This window comes from Sinocyclocheilus anshuiensis, unplaced genomic scaffold (genome assembly GCF_001515605.1).
Source record: "Sinocyclocheilus anshuiensis isolate Anshui unplaced genomic scaffold, SAMN03320099.WGS_v1.1 scaffold392, whole genome shotgun sequence".
Classification (NCBI taxonomy): domain Eukaryota; kingdom Metazoa; phylum Chordata; class Actinopteri; order Cypriniformes; family Cyprinidae; genus Sinocyclocheilus; species Sinocyclocheilus anshuiensis.
The window spans coordinates 5,301,408-5,314,041 of NW_015557091.1; the positions used below are offsets into that span (position 1 = coordinate 5,301,408).

Genomic DNA, 12,634 nt, shown 5'->3' on the forward strand with positions numbered 1-12,634 from the left:
GATCTACCTGATCATGAATCGCCCAGAGGTATCCTAAGTGATTCTTAAACGTGTATGGTTTATATACTTCTATGTTAGGTTAGCGTTCTCAGCATGTGAAACATTTATCTAAGCGGTCTCTGGTGTTTGTTTTAAAGTATATTTGGTGTGAAAGTGATTTGCATGCCACCGTGTCTACACAGGACGCGAGCAAAAGCAAAAAAGCATAATATTCAGTTTTGCTAAATGCCACTTGTCAATAATTCAAATTTATACAATACAAATTCAAATAATTTTGTCATATTATAAGCTCCATAAAATTAAATGTCTTTATGGTCACTTTTGATAAATTTTATACATCCTTGCTGAATAAACCTATTCATTTCTTAAAAAGAGATTGGTAACACTTTACTTGAAGGGGTGTGCATAAGACTGACATGGCACCTTCATAATCATGACATGACACATGTCATGAATATGAAGGAGGTTTTATGCATGTTTATGACAACTGTCATTAAGTGTCATTCGCTCAGTTATGTCATTTTTAATGCAAATATGACATTATTTGACCTAACCCTACCCCTACCCTTACCCCTAACCATAGCCCATAACAAAGACATCTCAAACAATGTCATCTTTGCATTAAAAATTACATAACTGAGCGAATGACACTTAATGACAGTTGTCATAAACATGCATAAAAACCTTCATATTCATGACATGTCATGTCATGATTATGTAGGTGTCATGTCAGTCTTATGCACACCCCTTCAAGTAAAGTGTAACCAAGAGATTTTGCTGATCTCAAACTTTTGAACAGTAGTGTAAATATATTCTTTCAGAGAATATTTAAATATTTTGTCCTAAACTGACAAACTTTTTTTTTTTTCATAAAACCCACTAAATTTTCTTCAGAACAGCAAAATAAGTAATTTTAAGTAAAACAAGTCTTAAAATCTTAAGCAATTCTGATGTTTAGATATTTTTTACTGGAAAACAAGACAAAAACACAGACAGAAAGTGTTTTTTACTGTATAAATGAAAGACTTGTGATGACAAAACATAAATAAGAACAATGAAACCGAAAGGCTTCGAACAGGAAGTGTATCCATAGACGACAAAACTGAGTTTGCAGTTCTGTCTGATCTGCAGCCATCTTGAACCGTGTATCAGTGACAAACAACAATCCTGAGAATGCTTAGCTTTCCCCAACACCTTAAAGCTAAATTATGTATTACATTCTACAGCCTCACAATCCTCATCTGTCCAAAGCTAGGGTTGAAGGTTAAAATAAGAGTTACCACCTTGCCTTAATTTACAACTGACAAAAACCTTCAAAACACTAAGTCATTACTGTACAAATACAATAACCAACACTGTACAATGTCTCAAGTTCTACTGAAGTTTCTTCTTCAATCAAACATTTCCAAGCGCAGAACAAAGCACTGCCAAGAAACATGGGGCGAGAAACCAGAAAATGGAGGATGAAGCTATTTTTAAAGCACCAGTATCTGTTGCGGACACCTTTTTACACGGGATTGTGAACATGGTGCATGAAATGACTTGGAAATTGTATGCTAAAATGTTTAAGCTCCTCCATTTTGTTATCATATGGAAATGCAATCTGAAGGTACCAAGCACTCGGTAACCATCAGACCTCTACGCTAAACGGGGTCCAACACAAACACAGGTTCAACAGTCCACCGAAGGCAGCTCCATCAACACCAGGATGATTTAGGAATAAAGTCTCCCTCATAAAATGCTCAACACATATCCTTTCCTCCTTCCAAAACAGACGCTCACATTTGTGATAAAATGCACGTAATGAGGCAAAATACTTTAAATATGCAAAGAAAAGCCACATCAAATGAAGCGGCTCCACATCAACGTGTTGAAAAAGACCGAAAGTTGCTGCCAGTGTGAAGGAAGGACAACATCTGCCCTCTTCGTGACATCGTCACGCTGTCCAGTCTCTGTTTGTGAAGCAACAATTGCTTTTCATTCCTTAAACGCCTCTCGTTTCTCTGTTGCTGCACATCGAATGTCAGAACTTGTCAAAAGTGACAAGCGTGGGCTCTCCGAACTCTAGGATCTCCACCGTGGAATTGACATATTCCGAAGTCGCTGCCGAGGGCTTGATGGGAGCAGGCCGGAGTGGCATTCGGGGTCAAGGAGTGGCCCTTCTATGTAGCATTTAAATGTGTGCGTATGTGCGAAAGAGAGATCAGTGCTTCATTGCTTTCTAAAGGCGAGTCTGAAGGTTTCTAAACTACTTCCACATACACAAGTTTGCAAGGACATCTCGCTGAAGGCTTCCTCACCCTCGCAGCGCAGTTCACATTAAGCATCTTATTGAAGAAAATCATACTAGTATCGCTCGCAAAACAGTTGAAAGATTCACAAGACACAATCGGTGTTTCTTCTGAAGGTCTTTCTTCTGTACAATGAGGAGTGAAGCGTGATGTTCACAGTGCTGTGATGTCACATGGTGTTGATTCTTGTCCTTACTTCACTTGGATGGATAGATATCCAAGTTCACAATCTCTGACATCGCAGCGATCTACTGCCTTTCTGGATGCTGATCACAAAGGGGAAGGTACCGGCCCGTTCTCCTGTAGGGCTGATGAACTTCAGTGCTGGTAGAGAGATAAAACAGAGTCATTTTGCAGCAAGACGCTTCCATGTGGCAAGAACGCTCCCAATCTCCTCATCAGGGGAAGCGGAACAGATTTGAGGGCGTTGAGGTGAGGAGCTATACCTGAACCTGAGTCCCATGGTGTGCCTGAAGACACTGGATACTAGACAAGATATTTTTCTGATGGCCTGCCAGTGCTACACCCATCTTATCCAGTTCACTGTGAGAGAAACGAAAGAGATAGAAGAAACTACCTTAGCAAAAGGTGGCTATGTTCGCAATAGCACAATAGCATACTACTCATATTATTTTTACAGTATTCGGTATGTTAACTATATACAGTATGCAGCTGTGTCTACATGCATGGAAGCAGAATGCACATATTGTCTTGAACAATTCAGTGCACTCCAGTTTTTTTGACTCAATATTTGATTAAGCTGCCAAGTTACAGCATTCTTATACAAATTTGAATTAAAATGAGTAATGACTTTCAAGCTATAACTTCCAAGTATTGCATACTGTTTTACATACTTTTTACAAAATAGTAGGCAGTGCATAATATGCTGTAAACAGCATTCAATTTTGCAACATAGCTAGTATATTTGAAATGCTATACTACTACTCATACTAATTTTTACAGTATGTGTTATGCTAACTGTATACAGTGTGCAGGTTTTCTGTATGCATGGAAGCACAGCACACATTGAATCCCATAATGCAATGCAGTCAACTTCCATTTACAGTGTGATTAATAGTAACTAAAGCTATTTTCTTTTTCTTTTTTTGACTCAATACTTGAATAAAGTGCCAAAAGTTACAACATTTCTACACAAAACTGAATTGATAACTCGTAATGAGGTCATGTGACAATAAAGCATACTACTGTTGCATACTAATGCCTGTGGAATATTGTAGTCCCATAATGCAATGAGAAATACAAATGAAACCTTTTTGTGGACTTATGATTGTTTTGCATTTTCATCTAAATGTGTGTAAAGATTATTTTGCAATCAATATGTTTATTTTCGATAGGATAACTGGATGCCATTTGCATCCAAGTAATGAGGTCACGTCATAACAATATAGTTTACACCATTTACCTCTGTATATTATATATGGCTTTGCATACTTTTTAAAAAACAGTATGCAGTAAACACCATCTTCAAGTATTCAGTTTCCAACATGGTATGGTATGTTCGGAATGCCATACTATTTTTTTTTTTGCAGCTTTATACGGTGCATAGTTTGTAAAATCTCAATTTGATTCTTAATATGCAGTAAGATAACATACTAGTGAGAACACAGTCAAGTGTCTCTTGAAATGCAACCAAACATTTCATACTAACATAAATTAGTGTAGCTTTTATTTACCTAGCGCTGACATACAGAACTGAGTCCAGGGTGACATAGCCGGCGTTGGAGAAGTGTTCTTTGTACTGACCCATTTTAATCAAGTCCAGCCAGCCTTCCACCGTGCTGACCCCTGCCTCAGGAGTCACTGGGTCCTCCCTATGGTTGGAGGAGGAAGTGCAGTCAGAAAAACAGTCTTATATAACCACGTCATGTCACATCCTGTACGTCAGAATTGACTTAAAGAATGCATTCTGCACTGGTCTGTGAGGATGTCAGATGTATGTGTTTTTAGTAAAATCCCAATTAGATTTATGCTGTTTTCTCAGCCAATACTTTTTACATACTGTAAGTTTCAATGATGTGAGCATTTACAGAGTTTCGTAAGGGTAAGAGACTAGCTTTTTTCATGCATTCGAGTGTGTGTGTGTGTGTGTGTGTGTGTGTGTGTATGTGTCAGCTTATCATTGCCTGGACATGTTAGGCTTTCCAGATCCAGAAGGGAGGCAGACTGCACCAAATCGTGTCTCTGTCTCCATCTCCCTCTCTGTTGCATAGCCTCCATTATAACACACAATCCTGAGTAATTTAGATTTAAACCTATTTTATTTAATAGCAACGACACAGGCAGAGATGTCCCAGTGGTTTGTGGGAAACTTCAGTTTGCACATTCTGTTTTAATTGTGGCAAGCACTGGCTAAACAATCCAGCACCCATCTGCCTTCTATTTGGCAACCCCCAAAATGCAGCAGAGGGATAGACAGGCAATCAGATATCAGCCAAGACCAACGCAAACCCCCCTCCTGATCGAGAGAAACATGCACTGGAAGTAAGAAGTTCGTACTGATGTACATCTGGTTTCAATCTAGATAAGCCGGATATCGGTTTCATTTATTTTGAATTTATTGGATTACTGCGAAAAACGCCTCCGATTTTATCACACACCTGAGAAACATCATAACGCTCTTCATGAGCTATATATATTGCAAACCGCCACACACATCCCAGCGGATCACCTCTATTGAATTCAGATCTAATCCACGGAGGGCATTTGGCTCACCAGACTGCAGTGTTGGCCAGCTGCTTCAGGCTGCTTGGGTTCCGGATCAGCCTGTCAAGAGTGTTGACAATCTGCCCAAATTTCGGCCGATCGCTGCGGTTCTTTTCCCAGCAGTCTAGCATGAGCTGGTGAAGCACCACCGAACAGTCCATTGGAGCCGGTAGCCTGTAGCCTTCATCTACAGCTTTTATCACCTGGAGGGACGAAGATTCCACATTAAAAATCATACATTAGCAGCATATACGCTTCATGAATACTGAGCAGATTTATTCCTAGCTTAATGCATTTAGCTTTTGTTTGGCGTTAGATTAATAAATTTTTTTATCCATCTGTGACTGAAGTGAAAATGAGATTTCGGGTGAGACTGTCTTTGTTAGCGCAAGAGGAGAGCCGTTTAATTTAGTCCCTTTTATGAAATGATACCGCTGTAAGGGAAAGAATAAACTAGCTTGATGCAAACATTCGTATTATCTTTACTCTTGCCTGGAAGACTAACCGTTGAAACGCTCCATTGCCTGTTACCATGGCAAAGAAGGAAGACAGATGGATTTTGTGGTTTACTCCTTGAATGGAACTTTCGAATTCGGCTCCCTCGACACAATAAAAGTGCATCCGCTAACAAGCATGCAAACGTTTTTCGTGCTCCACTTTAACATGCCGAGTATCCTTCCCAAATGTCTCAATCTCTTTCCCAAGCAGCCTCTTTCCGAATCCCGTGCAAAGATCTCTTCCCAAGGTGAAAATAAATAAATGAAAATGGTTTCTGGTGTGGAAAATCTGCCAAGAACCCACTGACACGGATTCAAATTCCCTCTTTTAAAGCGACCTCTGAATTGAAATCTGGAAATGTTCAGCCTCCAGATGCATTTCATCTTTTTACCTTTGTAAGCCTGGGAGGTTTTTTTTTTATTTCAGTCCCACTGAAGTGTTCTGGCAGAGTGTTTTTATTACAAATCGATAGGGATTCTCAAGTTTAGGTTAAGGTTAACAGAGTTGTTACAGTTAACTAAAACTAAAACTATTCATTGAAAATAAAGCCTAAATAAAATAAAATCTAAATATTAGATGACAACATCTAAAAAAAATGAACGAAATGAAATAAAAATAAAGCTAAATGGAACTATTATATAAAAACCTATAAACACAAGGACTAAAACTTAAACTAAAATGAAAACTGAAGATACTAAAATAAAAGCTAATTCCAAATATTAATAAATAATACATACATAATAAAACAACACTAATGGTTATTGAGTCAATTTACTCACGTCCTGATTGGACATTTCCCAGTATGGTCGTTCCCCATAGGATATCACCTCCCACATGACAATGCCGTAACTCCACACATCACTGGCTGATGTGAACTTCCTGTAGGTGATGGCCTCAGGGGCTGTCCATCGAATGGGAATCTTACCACCCTGAAAAACAGCACAAAATCAGTGGTCAGCGATGTTGTAAAGCAGCATCACTACAAAGCTATTAGCAAAGTTATTAGGGCGATCACTAGCAAAGTGCTAGCACTGCTATTTTTAAAATCATGCAGCTTTACAGTAATGTTTCTATTTTATTATCATAAGTTGTGGAATAGCTTAATAGAAAGCTATTTTTGAAATGTAGGTTGTAGCTACTTTCGCTAAAGGGGAGCTTTTAGCTTAGCTAACTGGGAGCTTAGCTAGCTAAAAAAAATTTGAGTACCCTGCCCAATGCTGGTGATTAGCGGTAAGCAGTTTTTATCAAAATAAAAACATGAATGTTCAGACAACTAAGGAGGAGACAAGCCACTTGTTGGAACATAACTGGGCATAATTGCAACACTCAACATGGCGACTGTGGTAAAGGAAGTAATTCCTTTCAAAAGCCATTTTTGCTCTAGAATGCTGGTCCAACCTTTATTTTTCATTTTTAATACTCATCTTCCAGCAAAACCATGTACAAATGCATTCACAGGCAGGGAAAGGCACACACCCACACTGAGTAGATGTTTAGCCATCCATCAGTCTGGATAGCTGTTATGACAGTCCTGCGTGACCTCATTTCTAGACTACAGGTCAACAAGAATATATCTCGCTGTGTCTGATTTTTTTTTTTATATATTATATTCATATTTCTTTTAAACAAAGAGCTGAACCAGTTTAACATATAACAACAAAACTGTTGCATAGTAAATCTAGTTAAAATGAGACTGAAGAGCAAACATCCAGAGCAGAAGCATGATCTCTCACCCGTGTAGTGTATGCCGCCTCTGGATCATCCTCTAACACGCGCGACAGCCCGAAGTCAGACACTTTACACACCAGGTTTCCATTCACCAGAATGTTCCGTGCCGCCAAATCCCGGTGCACGTAGTTCATCTCTGAGAGGTACTGCATCCCCGCAGCTATCCCACGCATCATTCCCACCAGCTGGATCACCGTGAACTGCCCGTCGTGTTTCTGCACAAAATGAAGAGTTCTCATGTCAAATTCTCATCCCTGTGGCCTTATTTCCTGCCTTGCTCAACCTCTTTGGATTCTGGCACAGTCGGTCATGTTTGAATGTGTCTCATGAGTAATTCATAATTCATTGGCTCCCTAATTAATAGTGTTGCTCACATGTTACAGAGCACAAGCTATTAACTGCAATCACTGTATAATCATTCAGGCTTTTATGCAAGCAATGGCAAGTAAATAACCAACTAACCAGATTATGATGTTTCATTACACCCTCTGGCCAGAAAACGTAAACGTTTTGATTATTAACTACGGTTGCATGGTAATATTGGAGTAATAATGGGATGGTGGTTTGTTAGTGCAGGGGTTATACATATACATACACACACACACACACATTATATTAGTGCTGTCAAATCGATTAATCACAATTAATCACATTCAAAATAAAAGTTTGTGTTTGCATAATATGCGTGTACTGTGTATATAAATGAACACACATACATGTATATATTTAAGAAATATTTACATGTACATATATATTTTCATATTTGTATATTATTTATATTATACATTGATATATATTACATATATTTCTTATTTTTTTTAATGTTTTAATGTAATAAATTAATATAATGCTTTAAGGTATGTATCAAACTTGAAATGCTTTTTGAAGATGGGTTGGAATTCATGGGATTATTTATTATATTTTTTTATTGACAGTTTTTAATACTAAGAATTGGGGCAAAAATATTTCTAAAATCACTTTGGAACACATTTGACTGTGAAAAGTGCTATGAAAATACATTTTAATTGAAAATATTTCCCTTCAGGTCTTATAAGACGACTCTGTCAATGTGACAAAGTAAATATTTTCAGGATAATATTTTAATACTTTGCTCTGACTTCAATATAATGATAATGTAAAAAACTATTATTTTATAAATAACATTTCTTTATAATACCACTCTTTCTATTTTTCTCACATAGTATGAATAGTATCTATAAATTCACTTTGAAACACTTTCACTATTTTGCATTTAATTAAAAATATTTATTTTCGAGTTCACACATCTAATATTAGTCTTATAGTGAGTAGAAGACACTGCCAATGAAATATAAAGTAAATATTTTCAGGATAATATTTCAATAATCTCCTTTGACTTAAGTATAATGATTATGTAAACAATTTTTTTTAATATTGTCTTTAGCAAAACACTAGAAAGATAGTAAGAGTTGTATTATAGTGTCTCCATAAAGCTTCTAAACTAGCTTGACCAGCAAGTTAACCAGTGTTATCAGAAAGACCATGCTGGTTGACTATCTCCACCAGATAAGATTTGCTCGAGAACGTAATGATCCAAACCAGCATAAACCATGGTGGTCTAAGCTGAGAAACAAAACACAAGCTGAGGAACACAAAGAAAAACCAGGCATAGAGAGGTGTGAACACGCGAGTTGTCGAGCCCAATCTGGAAGAGCCGGATGACTGCTTTGTGTTCCTGTGATATTTTACAGCATTTCCTTTGGTGCAAATTGGCCTCCATCATTCCCAACAAAATAGAGCACGCTCACCTTCAAAAAAGTGTCCAGAGATCCATTTTCCATGTACTCTGTCACTATCATCACAGGCTTACCTAAGGGACAGTGAGAGAGAGGAGACAAAATGGGAAGTGTGAAATATTGTGGAAAATAGAGAGAGAGAGAGAGAGAGAGAGAGAGAGAGAGAGCAGAAGAGAGAGAAAGACGTTTCATTTTTTTCAGAGGCGAATAAGAAAAGACACAGCAGAGAGGCAGGAAGAGGCTGGCGCTTTTGTGTCCTATATTTAACTCATTTCCAAGTTGACAGAGAAAAACATGCAGATAAAGAGAGCGGACACCTCCCCCACTCCCAGCGACTTCACAGCCCCTCGTTCCTGCTTTGGTTGGCCTCTACCTGCTGCCTGTTACTCATAGTGACAGCCCCTAATCAAAGCTCTCAATAACAGTCAGGCAGATAATTAGAGCGAGCTGTCCACTGAGAATATCTTTGTCCAGAAATACCTAAAATGGTAATGAGTTCCTTTAGGAGGGAGGATGATGAAGGAGGGGGGGACAAGTGAGGGGGGAGGTTTTTAGGGGGTGTGGTGATTAATTGCCCTGGGGGTGGTGGTGGGGGGTGAAGATGAAGGGGTGTAAAGATCTGCTAATGAGAAAAGTGTTCACCTCTTCGCTATGTTGCAGACACAGCTGCGAGAGGCTCATATGGGGAGATCGCACCTGCGTTGATGAAAGTGATTAAAATTCTCCCTTGATTCCACCCAAATAACATGCTGTCAGTCAGAGAAACCCCCCTTCTCACCTCGCATGTGACAGGGAAGAGTACATGCTAATCCATCCTGATTATCAGAGATGCTTGACGGATGTAACGTACGGCAGAAACTTTCACCTCGGGGCACCAGACGCACATCAGCATGAGATGCCGTTTAGCCTTAGAGACGCTCTCTGTTTTTGTGAGCAGCCCTTTATGTTGTGCCTAGCCTTACAGGTTTAAAGGTCTGAATGCTACAAGGTGATCCTTGAGGTATCTCCATTGTGACATTGAGGAAACAACGTAACCGCATTTTGCTCCACGGGGACTGTTAAAGTAAATTATTAGTGACATTTTTATTTATTTATTTATGTATTTTTCCATTTTTCAAATAAAATCAAATAAAAAATAAAATAAAATAAAATAAAGGCTGGTCCAGATTTTTCAGAGAAAACAAACAAACAAACAAACAAACAAAATGATAATAATTTGATTAGTGAGGTCAAACAGTGATGTTTTGTTATTATTATTATTATTATTATTATATTGTTCCAGTAAATTATTTATTGTTTTTATTAAATGTTATTTTTAGATTAAAATTATAGGAATGAAATTAAATGAAAATAAATAAATAAATACAAAATAATAGAAAATAGGCTGGTCCAGTTAATATGCATTTAAAACAGAAAAAGAGAGATCAAAAAATTATTTTTTTTTTGTTATTTATTTTATATATTCTAATAAATATTTTGATACTTTAATTGTTACATTGTGCTTTAGCTGTTAAATAGTTTACATGGTAAAACCTTGAAAATGTTGCATCAGTAAAGCACCACTTCTACCACCATATAAACGTAGGCGGACATCACTAGCCTCTGCATTGTGACTTTTGCACAACTCTCGCTGCAATACAAGAAGTAAAAGAAAATGTGAGCAGAAGACCTTGAGGACAAAGGTAACGAGACATCTGCCCTGTCAATTTCAAAACACAATTTAAGCCTGCAGACTGGAGATTTGCGAGTGAGGCTACAAGCGAAGAGTCGATGGTTTCATTATGGTTTTGTAATCTCTACTTCAGCAAAGCACAAAGAAATAGAAACCCAGTTGAATCCAATAAAACCCCATTCAGCCCTAACAAGCTATTTATAGCACCAAGCCCTAAACACATTTCATTACACCAAATACACAAAATAATGTTCTTTTTAGCAACATCATATGACCCCTTTAAGGGTGATTGATGCTGCAGCAGTTTTAGAAGTGGTTCAATTAGACAGTATTCACACACACACGATCAAACATCCACTGCATTCCGTGGTAATAAAAAATTAAATTAAATTAAATTAAATGCATGTATTTTCATTTAATATGCATGCTTTTTAGAGAAAACCATTCAGGATTAAAAAAAAAAAAGTTACAAGAAATGTCCAGTTAATATGCATGCATTTTCTAGAGAAAATAATTCCGAAAAAGGTGATTTGCCCTATAAAGACCTGTACTCCACTCTGTACATCATCTGTAATCACATGCTTTGGAGGCATTTGATGAAATGCCAGCAATTTGTCATGAAATATCACAGGAAAAAGGAATTTTTAGGGCTCAAAACAAGTTAAGCTCTAGCTTAAAAGCACATATTACTCTGAACAAAGCAACACTTTCAATGATTTCGAAATGACATCCTCTTATCTCTTATCGTCCTCTTATTGTTCTTGCTGTTGATGGCACAAAGAAAAACTTTTCTTGAGGACTCCGCTGGAATGAACCTGAAAATACAGCCACGGATGGCAAACGTTATCAGATAGCAGACTGGAGTCCGCTAATCTGATGGTTAGGTGCACAATGGGTTTATAATAGAGACGATGACAGCTCTGTGTTTTTGCAAAGATGGGGGATAAAGAACTGAATGGGGCATTAAGGTCTATTCTGATTCCATTCTCTGAGCTGCTGACACATTTGCATTACAAAGAGCTCAATCACAGTCTAATTTTTTCCGTCTGAGGTGGTAATGATAGAGCGCCTCTCCGAAAGCTGTGTTACATGACAGATGCTTTTCATATTACAGCGCAAAACTCTTTGTCTTTCTCGTCGGCGCTCCATCAGGCAGCATAAACACTCTTCAGCCTCTTTAATGCATCTCTGCTCAGCTCCATCAATGCTGTGATTAGTCTGTGCATACGAGGAGGGGGCTGGATTGACAGCTGCTTCTGTAATGCAGTGCGAGGGGTCGCTGACCTCTCCTATCCCCATCCCCTACACCATAAGGCTGATCTGTGACCTGTGAAATTACTCCGGCTATCATATCTCACCCAATCAGCGGCAGATGAGGACACGTTTGCAAACCGACACATGCACACACGTGTGTTATATTACCTGCCAGAAAGAGCAATTTGGAAGATACGTAATCTGATATTTTCACTGAGCTTTATTCACAAATAATTGCATACAGTTGTGTTTACGTACTGTATGTGCACAGAAAATGTTCTCATGCAACTTTCTGCATGTACATTCATGCATAATTTATTGTATTCTTATTCAACTGTTTATTAATCAGGATTGTTATAAATTAGGGCGTGTGTACCATACAGTTATCAATTTGTATGTAAATTTACTAGTGCTGTCAAACGATTAATTGCGATTAATCGCATTCAAAATAAAAGTTTTAATCTACATAATATATCTGTGTGTACTGTGTATATTTATTATGTGTATATAAATACACACACATACATTATATATTTCGAAAATATTTACATGTGTATATTTATATTCATATCATTTATATTATATATAAATATATATAATCAATATACACAGTACACACACATTATGTAAACTAAAACTTTTATTTTGGATGCGATTAATAGCGATTAATTGTTTGACAGCACTAATATATA

At 37.6% G+C, this 12,634-nt stretch overlaps 1 protein-coding gene across 1 annotated transcript in view; it reads right to left on the reverse strand.

Moving 5' to 3' along the window:
- Positions 1–1,390: 1,390 nt before the first annotated feature.
- LOC107677298 (ephrin type-A receptor 3) overlaps positions 1,391–12,634 on the reverse strand; it is a 65,054-nt gene continuing 53,810 nt past the window's right edge. Inside the window, exons 12-18 of the mRNA XM_016472156.1 lie at positions 9,029–9,090; positions 7,247–7,456; positions 6,293–6,442; positions 5,025–5,218; positions 3,986–4,123; positions 2,738–2,834; positions 1,391–2,615 (exon numbers count right to left, since the gene is read on the reverse strand). Of these exons, the coding sequence (XP_016327642.1) occupies positions 2,610–2,615; positions 2,738–2,834; positions 3,986–4,123; positions 5,025–5,218; positions 6,293–6,442; positions 7,247–7,456; positions 9,029–9,090 (857 nt within the window). The 3' untranslated portion in view covers positions 1,391–2,609. The remainder of the gene's footprint in view (positions 2,616–2,737; positions 2,835–3,985; positions 4,124–5,024; positions 5,219–6,292; positions 6,443–7,246; positions 7,457–9,028; positions 9,091–12,634) is intronic.